Genomic DNA, 23,114 nt, shown 5'->3' on the forward strand with positions numbered 1-23,114 from the left:
CTGGCTCTCCTGTGAGGAGAGACTCTGCTCCCACTGCATTCTGGGAGAGATTGAAACAGAGCTGCACTTCCTCACAGAATGCCCCAAATACCAAACCATCAGAAACCACTACTATCCTGAAATAAACAAAATATTTCCTGGCAAAATATATTTCTATTTCTATTTCTTATATTCTAAGCAAAAAAGCCAAATGTGCAAATATTGCCGCAAAATTCATAGCATCATGCATCAGCTGAGGGACAAACACAACCCAGAAACACACAGCTGTAGCACACTCTCACAGGCCAAACCTGAAATACTGTTACACATGTACATAATGTTACAATTCTCAGTCCAGGAGTTGCCTCAGGAAAATTGTTATTAATATGTTTTATTTATTTATTTATTTATTTATTCATTTCCCCCCATATGTATCTATGGGTATATATATGACATTTCCATATTAGTTATATATTACATATTAGGTATAATATATAAATAAATGTTCAGATGTTAAACCATTCTCTTTGTTGTCTTAGTGCTTTGGCAATACAAATGTATTTTTGTCATGTCAGTAAAGCTATTTGAATTGAATTGAGTGTGTGTGTGTGTGTGTGTGTGAGAGAGAGAGAGAGAGAGAGAGAGAGAGAGAGAGAGAGAGAGAGAGACTACACCCAAGCCAGCACAGCACAATCTGGCCCAACCTAATTACACAATTACAAAAACAAAATTACATTGCTTATTAGAAAGATGCCACTAAATTACAAAAGAAGATGGAGCTCTATTTACACCTGAAAAGAGGTTATAAACCAGCTGAATACCTGAGCTGTGTAAAAGAGCACAAATTAAGAAAGACACTAAAAAAGTACAGACAGAGTGATCACTGTCTGTCTGTAGAGAGAGAGGACGACACAGACAAAGAACAGAGACTGTGTTCACTGTGATCGCAGAAAGAGCTGGAAACAGCATTGTGATTATTGTCAAAACATTAGAGCTGCATATTTCACTACATTCCAAAAAATACAACCAAATTTCCAGGCATTGCCAAATGCAGAAAAAATTAAGTCATATTTTAGAGAAAACTCCAGCATGATTGCAACAGTAGCAAAATACATATCAGCATGTCACATACCAAGAGAGTCAGCCATTGAACAAAACTAAAATATTTATTTATTTATTTACATCTACAGATGCTGTAGTATATAGTATGTAGTGTTTTTTTTTAGTTTATTATTTTCTTATGTCTTGTTTATATATGCTTTGGCAATACTGTGCAATTCATGCCAATAAAGCTCACTTGAATTGAATTGAGAAAGAGAGAGTGTGTGTTTGTGTGTGTGTGTGTGTGTGTATGAGAGAGAGAGAGAGAGAGAGAGAGAGAGAGAGAAGAGAGAGAGAGAGAGAGAGAGAGAGAGAGAGAGAGAGTGTGCCTTGGTGATTTCACGCTGCTTGCATTTAATCAGTAAGTCGTCCACTGTTAAATACTGGGAAGAAAATATCACATGACATGGCAGGGCAAACCGATCGAAAGCAATTAGACAGAGGAGCAATCTGAATTATAGCGGCGCTGAGGTACTGGACCCTCAGGCCAACACACACACACACACACACAGACACACACATACACACACCACCTCACACACACACACATCACTTCTCACGGCTGTAATCACAAGATAATTAAGTTTAAAACGAGAGTGTATCAGGTAATTATTTCATAACAGAAGCAGATGAGTACAATCAGGAGAGAGGAAGGACTAAAGCCATCAGAATATCACAGTGCTTTATATTCATCATCACTCTTGACATTTACAGTGGCAAAAATCACAGCACAGCCTTCAGTTCCTGTGCTTTTGCAGGAGAGAAATGAAGTCAGTGTGTTTGCGAGGAAACAAACTCATTTTTTCATCTAACAGACACTTTTATCCAAAGCCATTAAAAGAAAATAAAGGAAAAGAGTCAATGTTAGCAGAGCCACTTCTCCAAATATCAGTCCTGTGTTTTCCAGTGACCTTCAATAAGCTTATGCTTTGCTCTTTGGAGATTTTTTTGTCATGTCGGGAAGAAATTAGTATATAATTGAGTTTATAACTGAAGCAATGAGCCCATCATATTAATTCAGAGGATTTTTATCTTTTTATCACAGCAGAAGAGCTAAATATAAGACTTGTGCCATCGCTTCTCTGATTTTTTGAGTGTAAAAACAGATATCACAGAGATGAGAGCCTTATTCAGGGCTGAGACTAGACTGCACAAACTCAATGAAATAAAGAAAATACAGGCACGATATGATGGTGATGTGAGAAATGTTATGAATGATGAATCAGAAATGATGTTCTCCACTGTCGTATCGTCGGCTGCAGTGACGGTTGATCAGTCCATTCTCTCTCGTGTTTGACCCGATTCAGATCTGTTAGCGTCTTCAGTTTGAAATCAGCTCCTTCATTAGTGCAATGGTCTAATTTTACAGACGGGAGGCTGGCGTCTCTCACGGCCGGCTGTGTGTGTGTGTGATATAGATATAGCATCTCTGTGCTTTTGGCAGCGTGTTTTATTAAAGAGGCTTTTGTTAACTGGAGAGCTCCTGATAACTCCAGCTCTTCTCCATATCTCTCATCCACATCAGCAGATCCTGTTTCTCCCATACAGCAGCTCCAGCCCGTCTCTCTCTCGTCATCTCTCCTTGACAAGAAAAACCTTCACAAGGGCATACAAGATGAATAGCCTTTCTGCAGAGAGGAAAAAACCCTTTATTATTAGCAGACAGTTCTTAAAACACACACACACACACACACAGATGTGAGCCTGCAGCAGCAAATCCAGCAGAGTAAATCAGATCACAAACAGCGCCACACTATTTCCACTCCAGGACGATTGTGCTGTAATAAAGGCAAAGACAGCGGATAATTGACCAGTGTGTGTGTGTGTGTGTGTGTGTGTGTGTGTGTGTGTGTGAGAGAGAGAGAGAGTGGTCTGAGCTGATTGGCGCTGAAGCGTATGTTTGGAGTGTGTGTGTGTGTGTGTGTTTGGTTCCTGTAGGCTACAGACACAGCAGTGTGAATAAAGTGGTGCATCTGTGATGGAGAGAGAAAACAGACAGAGAGATCAGACTGATGGATTACATTAACCGTATGTGTCTCCCTGCAGGCTGATCTCAGCGCAGTCCAATCCCCTCACCTGAACGCGAGCACGTGTGTGTGTGTGTGTGTGTGTGAGTGTGTGCGTGCGTGCGTGATACACATCAGTCTGCTGAGCTTCTCCATCAATCTGCACTCAGATGCATAATGAGCTGTTTGTTTCCACAGAGATGCCTGACGGCGCAGCTCTCCTCTGTGTGTGTGTTGTCTAGAAGCTTCTGCAGAGGAACTCATTGCTGCGTCTCTTCAGCTGTTTCTTCTGTTGTTGAGTGTGTGTTTGTGTTTGGGTGACGCTCATGTAAGTCTCACACACATGCCACACAACTCATCTGTCATTTACCGGCGTCACCATGGGAACATAATGCAAGTGGAGAGAGTGTCACCGTGGCAACCGCTGAAGCAATCGACACTGAAGTACAACTGAGACACACAATTTAACACAAACACACACACTCACACACATTAACACACACACAGATACACAGAAGGGCCTGTATGCCAGCAGGATGCTCCAGGTGTGTTCTCTTCCACTGCTCTCACACACACACACACACACACACACACACACACACACACACACACACACACACACACACACACACACAGTTTTTGACCTCTTTCATCACTGCCCTCTTCCTGCTTATCACACTCACTTATTTGCTCCTCCTGAGCGAGTGTGTGTGTGTGTGTGAGAGAGAGAGAGAGTTTTACCCTAATCCTTGTTTTAAAGGCTTTGCGGCGGTAATGAGAGCAGACGTGCTGCTGCTTTGATAAGTCAGTGAAAGTGTGAGAGAAGCACAGTGAAGATATGGAGCAAATGAAGAACACACACGCGCGCGCACTTACATATTGCTCGGCGCGCCATGCGTGAAACACATACCAGCAAATATTGCGTTACTCGACGCAGCGCGTCTGAATTATTCATGAGATCAGTTATGTCCTACAGTCGCGGGATCGATTATATTCTGGCAATGCGACAGTCGTTTCTTTCTTTAAGACAGAAGATGAACTCACGTGCCCGCGGATCAGATCGTCCCCGGCGGGTCTCCGTAGTGTCCGCGCCTCTCTAGGCGCGCGCATCATTTGGCCGAATTGCTTTGTCTGTGTGTGTGAAGGAAAACAAAGATTTCCATTTCATATATTTAATGTGATTTGATAAATAATGGAAAGTGCAGTGCCGGCGGCCGCTTCCATTACGCGTCCAATGTTTTATTACCATTCGTTTCAGTTCATTTTCCTACTTTATTATTGTGTTGAGTAACAGTTCACAGCATGCTTGACATCAGCTAACAATAAGCACTTCTGCTACTACAGTCGTGGTTCGGTTTATGCACATGCTAATATGATGATTAGAGATGTGTACGTTGTTGTCAGAAGTTCATGAACGTCAAACTGAAGCTGGAGAGTTGCATCAAGGTCTAGGAGTGACACATGAAAATAAAATAAAGGAATCCGTTACAAATGTAATTATTCAAAGCTAACGGGTTGACTAGCTCATGCAGAGCCGAAGGACCTGACTACAACACACTGATCTCATAATTCACTCAAAGTTTTGTCCAACACTTTCTGGATGTGAAGTCAGGGCCGTGGGTGATGATCTGGGGTCAGAGGTCAACGGAGGGAGTGTCATCAGTTAACGCTAATGAAGGAGGATGGTGGGTAATTGCGTCGGGGAATGAGGGAGGGCTTTAATATTGCTCTCTCATTTTCTGATTGTATTTTCACATCCACTCCTTTCTTTCTCTGGTGCTCAGAGGAGGGAGCTCAACTAAAATACATTTCCTCATTTTAATTTGTTCCATAATTACAGAGCAGCCCGGTTTCCCCAATGTACTTAACTACAGACGTATGCTAAGCAAACAGCGGCGCTCCTCTCGGTGTCCCGTGGGAAAGGCTCCGCGCAGCTGGAAAAGAGACTCAAGCTTTTGTTCTCCTGTATCAGTTTCATTTCCACTCTTCCCTTATTCCCGGATTAAACGCATTTACTGCACTGCAGCCGCTACAGGACCTTAGAGAGCACAGCTCAGAGCAAAGTCACCTTCAGCTGACGAGATGGGCCGTAAAGAGCGGCTTCACCTGAGCCTGCAGATGCCGGAGGAACCCACCTTCTGCTCGCATGAAAACAGCAGAAAAAGAAAGAGCAAATTCAAACCTCTGCTTTACAAAGAGCTTTTCTATTTCAATCTCTATGATCATTCCCATTTTAAATTGCTTTATGCAGAAAAGTTTCTGCTTAATGAAAAAAATGTCACTAAAACAGTTATAAAAGAAGAGGAAAAGAAAGACAGAAGGAACTGAATTTAAATGCACAGAGAAATATTGAGAAAGGACAGAAAATATCTGGAGGAATAATAATTATGACTCTGCACTGTTTGTATGTGTCCTGCAGTTTTTCAGCTGCAAAACAAATATTTTTACACTTCAAATTTTTAGGGCCAAATTTAATAAACAGGGCAAATGAGCGTGAGATCGCTGTAATGCTTTAAAAGTTCTGCTGATCTACTGACAGTTTCCAGAATGAGCAACGCAGTCTAGCAGGAGCAGCACAAATCCGCGACTATGGTATGTCAAGAGCAGAATGGGTGCAGACGTGCTTTTATTGGGTGTTAATGCCAGTAAACTGACTAGCACAAACCTTAAAAAATACTTAATTTAAATCCTTTCCTCACATAAACGTTGAGTCTGAAACTGAAACTCCTCTAAATGCGTATGCAATAAGATCAGCTGCAGAAATAACTGTGTCCACACTTTTTTTTATCGCTAACGTTTCACTGTCTTTAGTCAATTATAAATATGGCCTTTTGTATGATTTTGTCATGCTATAAAAGCATACACATATTAAAACTGAAAACTGAGCGAGAGACAGAGAGAGAGCAAGAAAGACAGAGAGAAATAGACAGACAGATAGAAAGAGAGAGAGGTGGCCTCAGCTGGTCTGGAACATTCTGATCAATGACAGTGAAGTGAGTTCATGACCTGAAACACACACACACACACACACACACACACACTATTAATATACAGCACACATATTTCTCCTGCCGCACACTGTACACGCTCATGTTCAATTCCTTTGTTTTATAAAAGAGTGAATGCATCTGAATTCACAGCTTGACTTTAGTCAGTGTTGCAATGAGCTCATGAGAAACAGACGGACGCTCGCTGATCTTATCAAACTATACTGGATTACAGCAGGATCCTCATCAATGATTCAGGCATTTTATTCTCTGTTCAGAACAGCACTTTACTGAGAGCGACGTGAAGATTCACTCATACACACGCCAACATGAACTCTCTCTCAATTCAGTCATCTTCAGCAGTTCACGTGACAATTGAAATGTGAACAAACAAAATGCAGAGAGATAATAAGCATTTGCAGAGAGAAAATAAGTCTTGCTTTATGACAAATTGATCATAATGAGTTTCTACTTAAAACATGAGCAATATCTGTCAATGAGGACAGAAAAATCAGCTTTTCCCTTTGAATTCATTAGAAGGGGTCATATGATGTTGCTAAAAAGAACATTATTTTGTGTATTTGGTGTAATGCAATGTGTTTATGCGGTTTAAAGTTAAAAAAACACAGATTTTTACAAGGCTCATCGTTCTGAAAAGCGAGGTGTGCTCTGATTGGCCAGCTAACCAGTGCGTTGTGATCAGAGTATGTGAGCAGAGTGGAGCGGCAACAATTTCCCCTCCGTGCGCAGAGCATTTAATAATCACTCCACTCCAGCTCCACTCCGGGTTCACCATTTCTCACTCCCGCTCCACTCTGCGTTCACTGATACCAGCAACACCACTCCGCCTTCACTCCGTGGCTAAAGTATTTCAGTATGTTTGAAATGTTCTTCTGTTCAAAACGTGTATTAAAATAAAAAATAAAATAAAATAACAGGAGAGTTTGAAAGTGCCTTAGGCCTATAGCTATTATGTGCATACTTTTTTCCTACCACATGCCAAATAACATGGTTGTCAGCATTAAAAGGTATAATTGCTGCTTTCTGCTGTGTAAATTTTGTTTGTGATGAAAATAACAGTAGGCTACATTTTCGTCAGTTATTTTATCTACAGATTTCTGCTCATTCAAAATCAGATACAGATGAAGTAGCACTGCAAGATTACATTTGTTTGAATGCATTATTGCGAAAGTGATTGCGTGTGAATGTGTTGTACCTGTTTAAATCATGCTTTCACCCGAAAATGTTCAGTATCTAGACAGAACAAACAAATTCCTTGAGAACTAGCCTATAACTTCCCGCTTGGCTATTGCCATCATCATTACCTTCTGATCTAAGTGATCCTTCTGTATCAAATTAGCTAAATATGTTGAACATGTGATTTCTTGCTAAATATGCAGTTATATTATGGACCGGTGGCATGAATTGTACTCGTGATGGAGCGGTGGTGGAGCGCTCTTGGAGCGAGTGAAAACCACAACGCTCCGACTTTTAAAAAAATCCGCTCCTCACTCCAGTCAAAATCAGACCGCTCCCCTCTGCACTCCGCTCCGCTCACATACTCTGGTTGTGATTGGCTGAATACCTCAAGCGTGTGACAGAAATGTTATGCCCCTTAACATACTGTGATGCTATCTCCCGGCACGACGAAACAAAAACAATAAAACCCATTACAAAGAAGGCATTTGTTGCACCAGTGGGGACTTGATTACTGATTATAATGATTTATACTGTCTTTCTACGTGTTGCATTGCGATGATGAATCATCAGTGGCAAATTATTTAAATATAAAAAACTTACTTAACAGACTGTCAGTCAGAAGAACATCAGACCATCCTTGCAAAGCTGGAACTGCCCCACTTTATAGAAACAGACACCGGCATTGTAGGCTACTCTCACAGGATCAGGAAACAGTCCTCATCCTCTGCGCTGCACACATCTGAATATTTGGGATGAACTGTTCTCGTCCAGTGTTGTAAATACAACTTAACCACTGTTTTCTAGTTGTGTCCTTTTGGAAGGCCAAACCAAGTAGTTTCGCCTTCACAACGAAACACAGCGTCACACACGGCGGGCTGAGTGAGCGGCAGCCAGCGGGCTTGATAACGATTTGGCCGGTGGATTCAACAAAGGAGCGACCGGCGGGCTTGCGGCAATCACATGTGACGACCCCCGGCTGGACTCCGCTTTGTGCACGGTGAAAGCCAATCCGGCGGTTTTCTCAGTGACCACAATGAAACACACAGCATCTTCACAACATGGCGCCGGCGGCAACAGCGAGAATAAAAGTTCCACTACCAGAAAGACTCAGGAGATGAAGATAAACCCAAAAGTATTTATTTACAAAACCAATACAAAGAACAGAATTATTTTGGCGTAGGCCCCATCTGTAGCTTGAATCAGACGTTGTAGATTCCAGCTAATCCTGCCGAAGACGAAGCCAGGGCGGAGCATACCCCCGCACGGACGGGGCCAACCTGGTGGTGGTGGGGAGGATTGAGGGAAACATCACGGCAGTATCTGCAAACACAATGAAGGGTGAGTAGAGGGCTTTTATATTCTTTGTGTTGAGTGCCGATTGGCTAGATCTAATTGTAATACGTGACAAGGCATTAAGTCTTCCTAGTAGAACTTGCGCTGATGCTTGCATTTCTACCAGAAAGACTCAAGTGATGAAGATAAACCCAAAAGTATTTATTTACAAAGCCAATACAAAGAACAGAATTATTTTGGTGTAGGCCCCATCTGTAGCTTGAATCAGACGTTGTAGATTCCAGCCAGACAGTGATTGAGGCCACAACAGGCCAGACAGTGATAGTGATAGAGGCCAAGAAAGGCCGGATAGAGCCACGATAGGCCAAATAGAGCCACGATAGGCTGGATAGAGGCCACGATAGGCCAGACAGTGATAGAGGCTGGATAGGCCATACTGAGAGTTAGGCCACGATAGGCCACAGAAACAACCTGTCCTCCAACTAATACGCTCGTATAGGTCGTTTGTCCAAATCCCTGAAATACGACCCATCAGAGCGTATACTACAATTGCGCCCCTATCGGCAAAAGGTCGTGTTCATATTAATGTTTTGTACTCTTTTATTTTCTCCGTGATTTGCGTTTCGTGTAGCTCAGTTGGTAGATTATTGCGTTATACCTTGATATGCAATCATGCTATCATGGGTTCGATCCCAGAGAATGGACATGCACGTAAAATGTATATGCTCAAAAAATCATAATTTAGCATGATTTCTGTGAGGGTTAGGTTTAGGGGGGTGGGGTTAGGTGTGGTCATTCGAACGAATAAGCCTCCTAGTAAAATATGTACGAATTACTGTGAGATCGGTGTAAAAAGTCCACACATTGCATTTAAATAAACGTGCGTTTTGATTGGTAATGTCGTTATACGTCATTTCATGACGACAGACGCAACGCGATACTGTCAATTATTTTTACGCCCGCTAGAGGCCGCTTAATGTTAAAACGTAAAAATAGGTCGTAATAAGGTGCTTGCACAAACGACCTATATGGTCGTTTTTTGTTGGAGGACAGGCTCCACAGAAAAGGCCCCGGTGGGCCACAGAAGGTGGAACTGCCCCGATAGGCCTTAAAGAAAAGCCACAATGGCCGCAGAGAAAAAACCTAGCTAGGCCACAGATGGCGATGCCCAGATGGGCGATAGAGAGAAAGCCAAGAGGCCGTAGAATGAAATGCCTCAGTAGGCACAGTGAGGAAGGCCATGTAAATAGACCACGGTGGGAAACGCAACGAGATGGGTAACAGAGGGGAAGGCCTTGAAAGACAGGCTACAGAAAGAAAGGCCAAGTTAAGCCGCAGTAAACCATAGAGGTTGTTGGGAGTAATATGAAGAGGTATTGTACCACCACCAGTAACTGCATATAGATTACCTTGAGCACAGCTTGATATTCTTTGAGATGGTTTGTGGTTCAGGTCTAATGTAGGATTCGAATGAGGATGATGACCGCGTCTTCCCAGTAGCTTGATAACTGATGTTTGAACTCCAAGTTCAACAGCAGTAGTGGCTGGTGTATAGAAGCGGTGACAGTCTAAAGGTGACTAAATAGAGCTGAACCAGCTGCAGAGAGAAAGGCCTTGATAGGCCATGAGAGAAAGGCTACAAGAGGTCGTAGAGAGTAAAGCCGCTAAGGCCGTGACGGAAGGCCGCGAGAGGCGGTGAAAGAGTTGATGTAATGAATAGGTGTGACACCACCACCACCACCAGTATTTGCTCAATTTACCTTAAACTTACAGCATTACATTTTAGCAAAATGCATACCTATTACTTTAATGTCAAGCTTTCTATAGATATATCTCTCTTGTCTCTGTGTTGAGTATTTGCTGAGTTACAGTTCACTTTAATGACGCATTTCTAAATGATGATCGCAGACCAGGGCTGCAGACAGCGCACCTTATTTGTTTTCTTTATTTTGTGAATGCATAAAGTTTTGTTGTTATTATGTGTGTATACAAATAAAAGTAGACCCTTTACAGATTCGATTGATGTATTGCTCTTATCTGCTCTTATCTGTACGATCAAAACTGAAAGTGTAATTTAAGTTATTTTTTGGGGTTATCAGGAGAAGATGCCTGGAGCCATGACTCCAGAGGGTTAAATATGTCCTGAGAATAGTAAATGAATAACAGATAAGACAAAATGATGAAATGCTTAGTTAGTCAATATATTGTATATTAGGAAAACTTTAGTGTTTGAGCATAGCAAGAAAACGTGTCCGTCTACGTTCATGTTCTTATTCAGAGGATGCTCGTGCAGAAATAGACAGAGAGGACCTCTTTGCAGAAATGGTCTACGCAACAGGAGAGACTAAAGTCATAATACTTACCCCATTCCAGTATGAGGCATTCAAGAACTGTTGTAGATAGACGAAAATTAAACAATGACTGAATAAACAAAGACAAAAGCATATGATTAAGAAAACAAATACAAACCCGATTCCAAAAAAGTTGGGATAATGGACAAATTGTGAGTAAAAAAGGAACGGAATAATTTACAAATCTCATAAACGTATATTTTATTCACAATAGAATATAGATAACATATCAAATGTTGAAAGTGAGACATTTTGAAATGTCATGCCAAATATTTTCTCATTTTGGATTTCATGAGAGCTACACATTCCAAAAAAGTTGGGACAGGTAGCAATAAGAGGCCGGAAAAGTTAAATGTACATATAAGGAACAGCTGGAGGACCAATTTGCAACTTATTAGGTCAATTGGCAACATGATTGGGTATAAAAAGAGCGTCTCAGAGTGGCAGTGTCTCTCAGAAGTCAAGATGGGCAGAGGATCATCAACTCCCCCAATGCTGCAGCGAAAAATAGTGGAGCAATATCAGAAAGGAGTTTCTCAGAGAAAAATTGCAAAGAGTTTGAAGTTATCATCATCTACAGTGCATAATATCATCCAAAGATTCAGAGAATCTGGAACAATCTCTGTGCGTAAGGGTCAAGGGCTGGAAAACCGTACTGGATGCCTGTGATCTTCGGGCCCTTAGACGGCACTGCATCACATACAGGAATGCTACTGTAATGGAGTTCACAACATGGGCTCAGGAATACTTCCAGAAAACATTGTCAGTGAACACAATCCACCGTTGCCGGCTAAAACTCTATAGGTCAAAGAAGAAGCCATATCTGAACATGATCCAGAAGCGCAGGCGTTTTCTCTGGGCCAAGGCTCATTTAAAATGGACTGTGGCAAAGTGGAAAACTGTTCTGTGTTCAGACGAATCAAAATTTGAAGTTCTTTTTGGAAAACTGGGACGCCATGTCATCCGGACTAAAGAGGACAAGGACAGCCCAAGTTGTTATCAGCGCTCAGTTCAGAAGCCTGCATCTCTGATGGTATGGGGTTGCATGAGTGCGTGTGGCATGGGCAGCTTACACATCGGAAAAGGCACCATCAATGCTGAAAGGTATATCCAAGTTCTAGAACAACATATGCTCCCATCCACACGTCGTCTCTTTCAGGGAAGACCTTGCATTTTCCAAACTGACAAAGCCAGACCACATACTGCATCAATTACAACATCATAGCTGCGTAGAAGAAGGATCCGGGAACTGAAATGGCCAGCCTGCAGTCCAGATCTTTCACTCATAGAAAACATTTGGAGCATCATAAAGAGGAAGATGCGACAAAGAAGACCTAAGACAGTTTGAGCAACTAGAAGCCTGTATTAGACAAGAATGGGACAACATTCCTATTCCTAAACTTGAGCAACTTGTCTTCCTCAGTCCCCAGACGTTTGCAGACTGTTATAAAAAGAAGAGGGGATGCCACACAGTGCTAAACATGGCCTTGTCCCAACTTTTTTGAGATGTGTTGATGCCATGAAGTTTAAAATCAACTTATTTTTCCCTTAAAATGATACATTTTCTCAGTTTAAACATTTGATATGTCATCTATGTTGTATTCTGAATAAAATATTGAAATTTGAAACTTCCGCATCATTGCATTCTGTTTTTATTCACAATTTCAAACTTCAACAAACTTTGTGTTGAGTGCCGATTGGCTAGATCTAATTGTAATACGTGACGTGGCATTAGGTCTTCCTAGTAGAACTTGCGCTGATGCTTACATTTACGTCTTATTTCTTTGCGTGAACATTTGGGTGATGTTATGCAAATCTTCCCACATCATGGCGTAGACGTGGGGGTGTGTTAGAACGAGCCGTTTTAGGAGGGCATGGTTGACTCTTAACTTTTATAAAGAATATCTCTTTGGATTTGAGACTTTAGTTTTTGCAACTTTACAGATCTTCTTTATGCACCAAGAGATTGTAACACTCCAAAGAGAAAGGAAAAATTTTAATCGCATCATATGACCCCTTTGAACTTTCTGACTCTACTGGCAGATTATTTGTTCTTGTTTGAATCATAAACTCACTTCATTTAGATACATTTTTTCTTTATGTTTTCTGTAAAAGTAAATCTCAAGTAAATGTATCTTGATTTAAGAATCTTTAGCCATTTTTACTTGAAAAACCAGACAGACATACAGAGTGAGGGCATAATGTTTGTGAAGAGCCACAGGTTCGTGATTCCTATCACGTTTGCAACTGAACTGAGATGATGAGATGCTTTATGATGAAGCGTCTGCGCGCTAACAGCAGGTCAAAGGTCAGAGGCACGTGCTCGCAAAGGTCAAATCATCTGAAAGAACTGCGGAAGAGCCCAAAGGTCACACGCACACATGAACTTTAGAGGAGAAGATGAGGATGAAGCTGGAGTGTTTATCGATCGCTTGGCTCATATAACCGAACACGAGCAGCGTTTCTGTCCGTCAGTCCCTCCATCTCAACGTTGACTTCCTCCACAAACACAAAGGTCTGTGGCTGGTCAGTAAATGGAGTCACTGTGACATATGAATCTGTTCACGAGTCCCTGAACATCTGCTGACACCATTACTACAGCTGAGTTGCAGACACACACTTTCAATAGCCTCAGGTCAACAAACACACCTGACAAACTAATACATGTACATTTATTCTTGTAGCCAACCATTATAATTTGGTTTTTGAACTGTTGAAATGATAATCAGTTATTTTAGTTACACAAAGAAATATTCAGCCACACCCAAGAAGTGACCAACATTTCATCCCAAACTAGTTAATCTTTCAAGTTAGTTGAATCTACAATAACATCACACATTCATGTTTAATTTGGATTCTCATTATAAGTGAGCAAAGCTCTGAATAAACTGATGTGAAAATCACACATCTGACTGCAGTCGTCTAATGTGTTTTTTGTGTTCCTCCAGCAGAACGTGAGACGCAGATCACACAGACTGCATTCATGTGTTTGAACACACACACACACACACACACACACACACACACGTGTCCAGATTAATCACATCACTGTCCTTCATATCTGTAGAACATTGTGCTGATTTTGTCTCGTCATCTTAACAAGCTTAAAGAATAACGGTTATATAACTACAATTTTGGCAGCACTGGGTAGTAAATGATTCAGCAGAAATAAGTCAGCAGTCATGTTCACAAACAGACTATTCAGACATCTTCAAGAAAAATGCTTTCATATTTGTGATGACTCCTGACATGAAAGTGAAACCGACTACAATCAAATGCCTCAACAGAGCGTCACAATCAATATAACGGCAGACATCATGATTTACCTCAACAAACGTGCACATGTGTGGGTGTATGTGTGTGTGTGTGTGTGTGTTTTCTCAGGGCTTCAGGCCGTTGTACCAGAGCCATGTCCAGAGCTGCTATCTGCGGTTCATAACAACTGGTGGTGTCTCGACTGACTACTGGACACAAATCCTGATCTCACCCCCTGATTATCACACACACACACACACGTTACACAGGGTTCATAACACAGACGTGTTACACACAAATATTACACACACGTGTTACACAACATTAATAACACACACACACACACACACATTACACACATGTGTTATACAGGATTCATAAAACAGAGGTTACACACACAAACACACAGACACACACACACACACACACACACACACACAAACACACAGACACACACACACACACACACACATTACACAGGATTCATAACACAGATGTGTTACACACACACACACACACACACACACACACACACACACAAACAAACACAAACCCACATGTGTGTTACACAGGGTTCATAGCACAGATGTGTTACACAGGATTTATAACACACACATACTATACAGGCCTAATAACACACATATACATTACAGGGGACTCATAACACACACACGTTGCACACACTACATACACACACCTCAGAGCAGCATAGATGTCCGTGTGTGTTGCGTTTTCCCATCCGGCCAGATCCACCAGCAGCGCTCCTGTCACACACGTTTACACACACTCATTATTCAGTTGAAGAACACACACCTGCAGTGCAAACTCTGATTCAGATCCATGTGAACTGCTCATACTGAATCATGCGCTGGTCTGGAGTGTTAATTAATCAGGGTTATTTACAGAAGCGTGAGTATTGAAGATCAGCGTTCAGATCACACACACATCAATACTGTCCCGTCACTGACACTCATTTGTATTTAAGATGAACATCCACATTTATATCTAACACTTACATTTGATTATACAGTGGAAAAGTGTAATTATTATATTATTGTCCAGGTCTATATATAAAGTTGGATATAAATGTATCTGCATACATATAGTACACAAATGTAAAATGATAAATACTGTATAGGACAGTTGATTTAAGCTATATTATTATTTATATTACTATATTACTCTTACTATTATGTAAATTATATTATCACCCAACTCAAATCTGCTTAACACATCTGTATAAAGATATTAAGGCAAGACACTACAGACGAAACATTGTTTTCCATTTGGATTTTCATAAAAGACCAGTTGGAAAGATACCATCTAAAAAACACATTTAAGTGTTTATTTTATTGCACTTTATCTGTGTCTGTAGATTTCAATCTCAATCCATATCTTTAGAAAGTTTTTTTCTCTTATAGAATCCAATTGCGTCTGATAGTAAACTTGCGCTTTATGACAATGTACGGCTTAATACGGTTCTGCGTGCTTACCAGCAATTCACAGCGGCTTTCGGGTAGAGGGCGAAGGACGGATCTGAAGCGGGAGATACGGAGCGCAGCAGGTTTGAGAGTGCAAAATATAATAATAAAAAAACGGACAAAAACATGGCGAAGAAAGGTTTTACAAGAGAGGAGGCGATTGATTTGATCATTGATGACACCTGGGAAGAGGCTGAGCATGACTTCGGACCCGGGGTTTGTGTATTCAGACGTTGAGGAGGCGTATGCTGCTGGCATTGATCCAGACGTGGACTGGTGAAGCTTATGTTTCTTTCTGATGAATCAATGAGAAATGTGAGTAAAATAGTCATAGACTGCGTGTTTCAGCGCGCGTGTGTATATGTATGTATGTGTGTGTGTGTGTGTGTGTGTGTGTGTGTATACGTGTATGCGTATGTGCATATGTTTATCTGTATGTTTGTGTGTTTGTATGTGTATATATGTATGTGTGTAAAGGTGAGTGTGCATGTGTATGTGTGTGTACGTACATGCATTTATGTGTATATCTGTATATTTGTGTATGTGTGTACGTGCATGTACGTGTGTGTGTATAAATGTGTTTGCATGTATACATGCATATCTTTGTGTAAAATGAAGCTGTTGGTCACTGCAATGTCCAGGAAGTGCTGGAAAATTGTCCCTCACTTTTGGCAGATCCATCACACCCATGTAGAGAAGCAGACCTACGTACTTATTTATTTCTTCAGGGTATACATCAAGCCATGTGAATTTCTCCAGATTTCTCACCATATGCTTGTTTGTGTATGCACACAAGATGTATATGTATGTGTGTGTACATACGTTCATGTATGCAAGCATGTGTATATCTGCATGTTTTTGTAAAGGTGTGTATGTGTGTGTAAGCAACTGCAGGCTTTATTTTTATTGTTATTTCATTGTTATTGTGTTATTATTATAGTTACTTTTTTTTTTTTTTTTTTTTACTATTTTGCTCTTACTAATAATTTGCTTTATAATGAAAAGTATTTTTAGGAATTTATAGTGAGTTTGTAACACATGCTTCTATTTTTTTTTTAAAGTATTTTTATTATTATGTTACCTACGAAGAAGCAAATGGGCCGTCCACATCGAACACAACACCATCTCAGAGGGGCCGTGGTCGCAGCTGTAGCTGTAAAATAAGTACATGGGAGGAGTTGAGACCTCCAACAAGATGCTCGGAACAAAGTCGGTGCACCGTAAAACTTGGAAGTGGTACATAACAATTTTCCAGCACTTCCTGGACATTGCAGTGACCAACTGTTTAATTTTACACAAAGCACTGTGTGCCATCCACCATGACAAGCACAAGACACGGCAAAACTTTCAGGAGCTGCTAGCTGCTCAGCTCACAGGTGTTCCCCTGGATGGGAGCTCGAGAGAGAGATGCGATCATCTGCCTCTTCCTGTGAGTGACACTCAAGACCTTTCACAGAGTTGCATACGATGCAAAAGGAGCACCCAGTGGAAGTGCCAGGAATGTGATGTGGGACTATGCTTGCAGTTAGACAGGAACTGCTTCAGAGAGCACCACATTTAAATTACTGGAATGAAGGATCCAAAAACGCCTGGAGAACTGGGCTAAAACAAATGGCTCCTGAGTGAAAACTGTGCAATCTAGTGTCCCAAAAAGACTTATAATTTTATACTCAAAAAAACAAAATGAGTGAAAACGGCCTATTTTAGCTTTAGGTTCTAAAGGCTTAAAGTTTATGGTATATATACTGAATTCCTTCTCAGCTGTTCCCAGACATTGCTGTTGATTAAACTGGGTTATAAATAAAGCAGAACGTTTAGATCAAAGTCCTTTTGTATCCACAGTACATTGTGTGCAAAAGCTTGAACGTTCATGTTCATATTCATGTCATTTCACAATTATACCATCATTAATAACACACTGTTTATCAGTATTCCAAAGGACTAAGTCACTACTTTAGTTGAGGGGCCACAAACATGATGAAGTCATGAGAAACTAATGCTTAGTTAATGATGACTACTGTATTTGGATGTTTACAGAATGCACGTGATATGTGCTGTGATTGGCCAGTGTTGAGGTCTGTCTATTCACCTACTATGAAGAAGAAATGAACATGCTTCTCATTTCCTCTGCTTTTCTTTTCTTCTGCTCTACTGTAGAATTCTTTGTTTCAGAAGTAAGGACTGAATATGTTTTCTGTATTGCTTGAGCTTCAAAATAACTTCTTTGAACTTTAGAATGCATGCCACTGCAGTTTTCAGTTTTGTCCAATCAGAAAAAAATACACACTGACTTGCATCTGAAAAGTGATGCAACTGAGCCATCCTGATCATTCCAAAATCCTTTGGCCTGATACATCTGTCAGGTTTCGCCATAGCTTCCTTGTAGATATCTTGCAGCCACTAGGTGGCGCCGCAGGTAGGCTCGGAGCAGTGCATCCTGGGTAAAGGGGTTTGTGTGCAGCAGTCGCTCCTGGAGGAAGGTCCCAATGGCGGAGCGGGAAAACATCATGTGTGTGTGAGTCCAGCTCGCCCATGGACACAGTCCTACTGAGCATGTGCAGAGCCAAGCGGTTACCATGGCAACACACCCAAACTGCCGTCCTGAAGCTGCAGAAACATCTATTATTATTAAAAAAAGACAACATCAATCAGTCTTCATGTACCTGCCATAAAACGTGAAGGAAGGCTAAATAAAGGAGTCAACACGCTGTGAAATGTCACAATGCATTTAATGCAGCTTCATGCAGTGTAAAGCGAGCACATGCTAGATACCAAAACCGAAGCAGAGCAGAATATAGATACTCCCGCACACGCACAGCATTTAAGCCAGACATAAAACTCTTACATATCGTTTCACCATAAAAATATCATTAAGATTTATGCATATACTTGATAAAAAATTAAAAAATGGAGGTTAATGTTGAAATAAAAATGGAGGTAATAAATGCGCTCTGAAGTGTCTTCTGGTCCTGAGGTCACTGTGGTTTCTGATGAGTCCATAATAACATGTACAAAACAGAGCAAACACTAAAACATTGAAAAAGACGTTAAAGTCCCCGGCGTCACACGCAGGACCACGTTCGTCTTTAGTGTGAGTCGCTCGATGAGGTTTGTGTGTTCATGAGGTCTTCTGGGTTGAAGAGGCGAGAGCGAGAGTGTCAGAGAGAGAGAGAGAGAGTGAGAGTGTGTGTGTCTGAGAGAGAGAGAGAGAGAGTGTGTGTGTGTGTGTGTGCACGTACAAATTTTCTTTGTTTGTGTGTGTTAAAGCTCCTGGGATTCAATCTGATTGTTTCTCCTCTCTTCAGTCGTGCCTGTCTCTAGGAGGCGGAGCCTGGTCCGCTGGCCCCGCCCTGCTGCAGGTGATTGGTGGGTGGTTTGGTGGGCGTGTGGTGCTGCAGGGCGTGTCTCTCGAGCAGCGTGCGGTGGGTGAAGGCGCGGTGGCAGACTCCGCAGGTGAAGGTGCGCTCCACGCGGTGTGTGCGCATGTGAACGTTCAGAGAGCTCTTCTGCGTGAAGCGCTTGCTGCAGACGGAGCACTGGAACGCACGCACACCTGTGTGCACCACCATGTGCTTCAGCAGATAGTCACGCAGAGAGAACGAGCGCCAGCAGATGCTGCACTGATGCGGCTTCTGACCTGCACACACACACACACACACACACACACACTTCATGTTCAGTCTTTATATTCTTCACACACACGCTGGACTTGCAGCAGATTATACACACTGCAGATGTGTAGTACAAGGGCACTGGTTTAGTAATGCTGGCGGTCCAGAGAGCAGCGAATTAAATCAATTCAGCAGTTCACTGGAGTGTGTGTGTGACCTGTGCTACACAGAAGGTGTGTTCACATGAATTTCTGTGGTAGTGCTGGGGTCACCGAAGCGCAGGCATGCGTACCGGAGTGGATGAACATGTGCTTGCTGTAGTTCTTGCGGGAGCGCAGTGACTTTCCGCAGTGGCTGCAGTCGAAGGACGTCTCAGAGCCCTGCGGCGCAAAGCTCGGCCCCGCGAGGCATGCTGGGGTGGAGGGGGGCGGAGCCGGGGTCAGGGGGGCGGGGGGCGGAGCCTGCTGGCACGACTCAGCCAGGTTGTCGATCACCATGGGTCCGCCCACAAAGAAGGACGGCTGCTGTGATTCGCTGGCAGGAAACTGGAAAAGCATCTGAGGACACAGACAGACAGACGTTAACAGATCGCAGCAACGCGCTCCGCTTAACTGCCACGAGGCCCGTCAGACCTGGCTGCTGAGGTTCTGGGAGGGCGGCGGTGGAGGAGAGAGGGGTTTGTTTCCCCGGCCGCGAGGGTTTGAGCCCAGAGACGCCTGCGGATCCGCCTGAGACCAGAAACCGCTTGAGAACATGGCAGAGTCCTCGTAGAACCCGCCCTGAAACACACACACACACACACACACACACACACACACACACACACACACACACACACACACACTCGTTTCATAGCTGTGTCTGCATCCTAGATAGGACACATCCTCTGCAGGATGGAGCGTACAGACTGCCCTCTACTGACAGTCCAGCAGAATTACACCAGGCGGCCTTCATAGGACAGAAGCAGAACGCATCACATTTACAGCGTCAGCACACACTCACGCCTCTCTCTGAAGGAAAATCATTTCTGAACTGAATATTAGTTGAGTTTGACATACTAAAAAGAAAATGTATTTTATGGCTGTAATCATATTACTTTATTTGCTGTTTGAGGAATTCTGATGTACATCCAACAAAACTTTTATAGAGATGAAGAAGGGCAAAATATCACATTTGAGGTTTAAGTTTTAGGCTAACGTGACTGTACTCACGAACCTATCTAGCTAAATATGATATTAAAGTGCTGCAAAATAAGTGCTTTTTTGATGTCAACCGTGAAGGTGATGAGTACTGTACACCAATTTTAAATAAAAACTATAAGCTTTTATTGACAAAAACAAACAAAAATGGCATCGCTCACAATAATGTTGTGTCCATTACCATCAGTAAACACAACAGGTAACGTGAGCAAAACAATGAGCAGCTCGAATCAAATGCAGCTCGTGTCGCAGTGTGGGCTTTACCTGTGCGTAGGTGGGCTGATGCGGTGCGTTTCCTCTCTCGTCCATCTCAAACAGACCGTCCCCGTCCTGCACGCCCTCGTTCTTCACCACCACCTCCTCTCCGCCCAGCACCTGAACACAGTCAGAAACACGCCCCAGATACAGTGTGTGAACCACAGAACACACTCAGATGGGTAAACAGTGGTGTGTTTCGTCACCTGCAGTCTCAGCGGCTGTCTCTGTTTGCGCGTGTGCGCCGTCTGTCTGTCTCTGTCCGCGTCATGAGCGTCTCTCTCGTCGTCTTCGCTGAATCGCTCCACCAGCTCCAGGCCCATGCCGCTCGGAGATCCCATGTGACCGCGCTCGTTGGCGGCGATGTTCTGCGCGCCCACATTAGCACCGCGCTCTGGGTTCAGCATGTAGTTGATCTCCTGCGAGCAGCTGGTGGCCCCACCCCCTGCCACACCCAGACCCTCCCCTCTACACATGGCCCCGCCTCCAACCTCGCCGAGGGGCATCAGTGAGCCGACTCCACCCCCCTCCAGACCGCCGCCCTCCCCCTGAGCTCCGCCCCCCAGCGCGGCCATGTCTGAGCCGCAGTCCCCGCCCATGCTGTAAGCGAAGCCCTGCAGCGCCGCGTTCTCCTGATCTTTCCCGTCGCCGCCCTCCTGTTTGGGCAGCGCGCTCCCCAGAGGCCCCACGGCTCCCGCCACAGCGGCGCGTCTCTGAGAGATGATCTGCGTGCACTCGTCGATGACGGTTCTTGATCTGAGGATGGAGGCGGCGGTGAGGATGCAGAGCGCCTGCGAGTGGAGCACCACCAGCGAGCCGCTGTACATGAAGTCCACCAGCTGCTTGACCGTCTCGGCGGGAACCAGCGGCGGCACCGAGATCTCCGAGTGACCCAGCAGCAGCTTGTCCTGGAAGAAGGGGCTGCCGGCCGCCAGCACACAGGCGTGAGCCCGCAGAGACGCGTCGTGGATGCGCACCGTCACGTCACAGAACAGACCTTTACGCCGCTGAGACCTCAGAGCCTCCAGCACCGACTGACTGGAGTTATGAAGATGGATGTAGTGGACGGCCTCCGAACCTGACGCCATGACCCCACCGGACACTCCGTGACACTGTAAACACACACACACACACACACACACACACACACACACACACACACACACACACACACACACACACACACACACACACACACACACACACACACACACACACACACACACACACACACACACACACGCACCCCCACACGACACATAACAAACAACACAAAAAAACGCAGACGACAAAAAAAAAAAAAACGCACGCACACACACAAAAAATATAGACACAAAACAAAAATACAGACAGCCAAAAAACGGACACACACACACAAAATCCAAAATACACACACACACACACACACACACACACACACACACACACACACACACACACACACACACACACACACACGTCTTTAGGATCATATAACACTTAAATCCATATGTGCAACTGAAACTCCGTGTATACTGTGTTACATTTAATGAACACTATATGAATACAGAATGAATCTTTTGTGCTCGACATGTTTATTGTTTAGCCTGACATCTACAGTACTGCTGTAAGCTCACCTGCAGATGCGTTTAAAGTGCACTGACACGGATCATTACTGCTTAAATATCGATCTCGGATTTATTTGCGAAGATTCGCGACGGACAGAAGCTGCCCAGCGCTCACGGGCCCGATATCCGCAAACAACCCGTCAAAATAAAAGCCTTGACCGTCAGACAGCAGCCCGTCAAAATAAAAGCCTTGACCGTCAGACAGCAGCCCGTCAAAATAAAAGCCTTGACCGTCAGACAGCAGCCCGTCAAAATAAAAGCCTTGACCGTCAGACAGCAGCCCGTCAAAATAAAAGTCACAAGCAGCCCACAATGTGTCGAAAAACATTCTGATATTTTCTGTTTTTCTTATTAGAACATAATTTTTGTTCCACACATATGGTTTTTAAATGTCTAACAATTAAAAAAAATTATCATTATCATAATACTTCTATAATATTTTATATTATATAACATTAGTATTTATATAATATTTATCAACATAAAGTGTGCTGTTGCTTATAACTTTTATTGTCAGTACTCTGATAGCAACCCCCCCCCCCCCCCCCAAAAAAAAAAAAAAAACACAAGAAAGGTGTGAATATGTGTTGGGCAGAATGATGCTCACATGGAGGTCTATAATACCTGGATGAAGCACAATTAAACAATTATAATAAAACCATTTGCAAATGCTTGCAAAAACATTAATAATCATCAAAATATACAGCTATTTTTTAATCACTTTTTTTTAATTAGTTGTTGACCAGGGGGTAATAACTGCTGAATATAAAGATGATAAAAGATTATTTG

At 42.9% G+C, this 23,114-nt stretch overlaps 1 protein-coding gene across 2 annotated transcripts; it reads right to left on the minus strand.

Moving 5' to 3' along the window:
- Window positions 1-18,365: 18,365 nt before the first annotated feature.
- Window positions 18,366-22,540, minus strand: LOC109092187 (zinc finger and BTB domain-containing protein 45-like). Of its 2 annotated transcripts, XR_006161076.1 has the most exons (7): window positions 22,335-22,540; window positions 20,925-21,830; window positions 20,728-20,838; window positions 19,897-20,043; window positions 19,557-19,821; window positions 18,864-19,290; window positions 18,366-18,831 (listed from the first exon to the last, which is right to left on the minus strand). XR_006161076.1 is itself a non-coding variant. In XM_042765941.1 (6 exons), exons 2-6 carry the CDS (start codon window positions 21,804-21,806, stop codon window positions 18,971-18,973), a joined length of 1,725 nt encoding a protein of 574 aa, XP_042621875.1. In that variant the 5' UTR covers window positions 21,807-21,830; window positions 22,335-22,540; the 3' UTR covers window positions 18,366-18,970. The 2 variants fall into 2 exon arrangements, 1 of the variants encoding a protein (XP_042621875.1); XM_042765941.1 differs by having other exon boundaries at window positions 18,366-19,290.
- Between the last annotated feature and the right edge of the window lie 574 nt (window positions 22,541-23,114).

Source organism: Cyprinus carpio, chromosome A1, assembly GCF_018340385.1.
Source record: "Cyprinus carpio isolate SPL01 chromosome A1, ASM1834038v1, whole genome shotgun sequence".
Taxonomy (NCBI): Eukaryota; Metazoa; Chordata; class Actinopteri; order Cypriniformes; family Cyprinidae; genus Cyprinus; species Cyprinus carpio.

Coding starts and splice junctions, on each gene's coding strand:
- LOC109092187 (XM_042765941.1), bottom strand. CDS start 21,806: ATGGCGTCAGGTTCGGAGGCCGTCCACTACATCCATCTTCATAACTCC. Junction 20,044..20,727: donor ATCAGCCCACCTACGCACAG/GTAAAGCCCACA, acceptor TGTGTGTTTCAG/GGCGGGTTCTACGAGGACTC. Junction 19,822..19,896: donor CCCAGAACCTCAGCAGCCAG/GTCTGACGGGCC, acceptor CTGTGTCCTCAG/ATGCTTTTCCAGTTTCCTGC.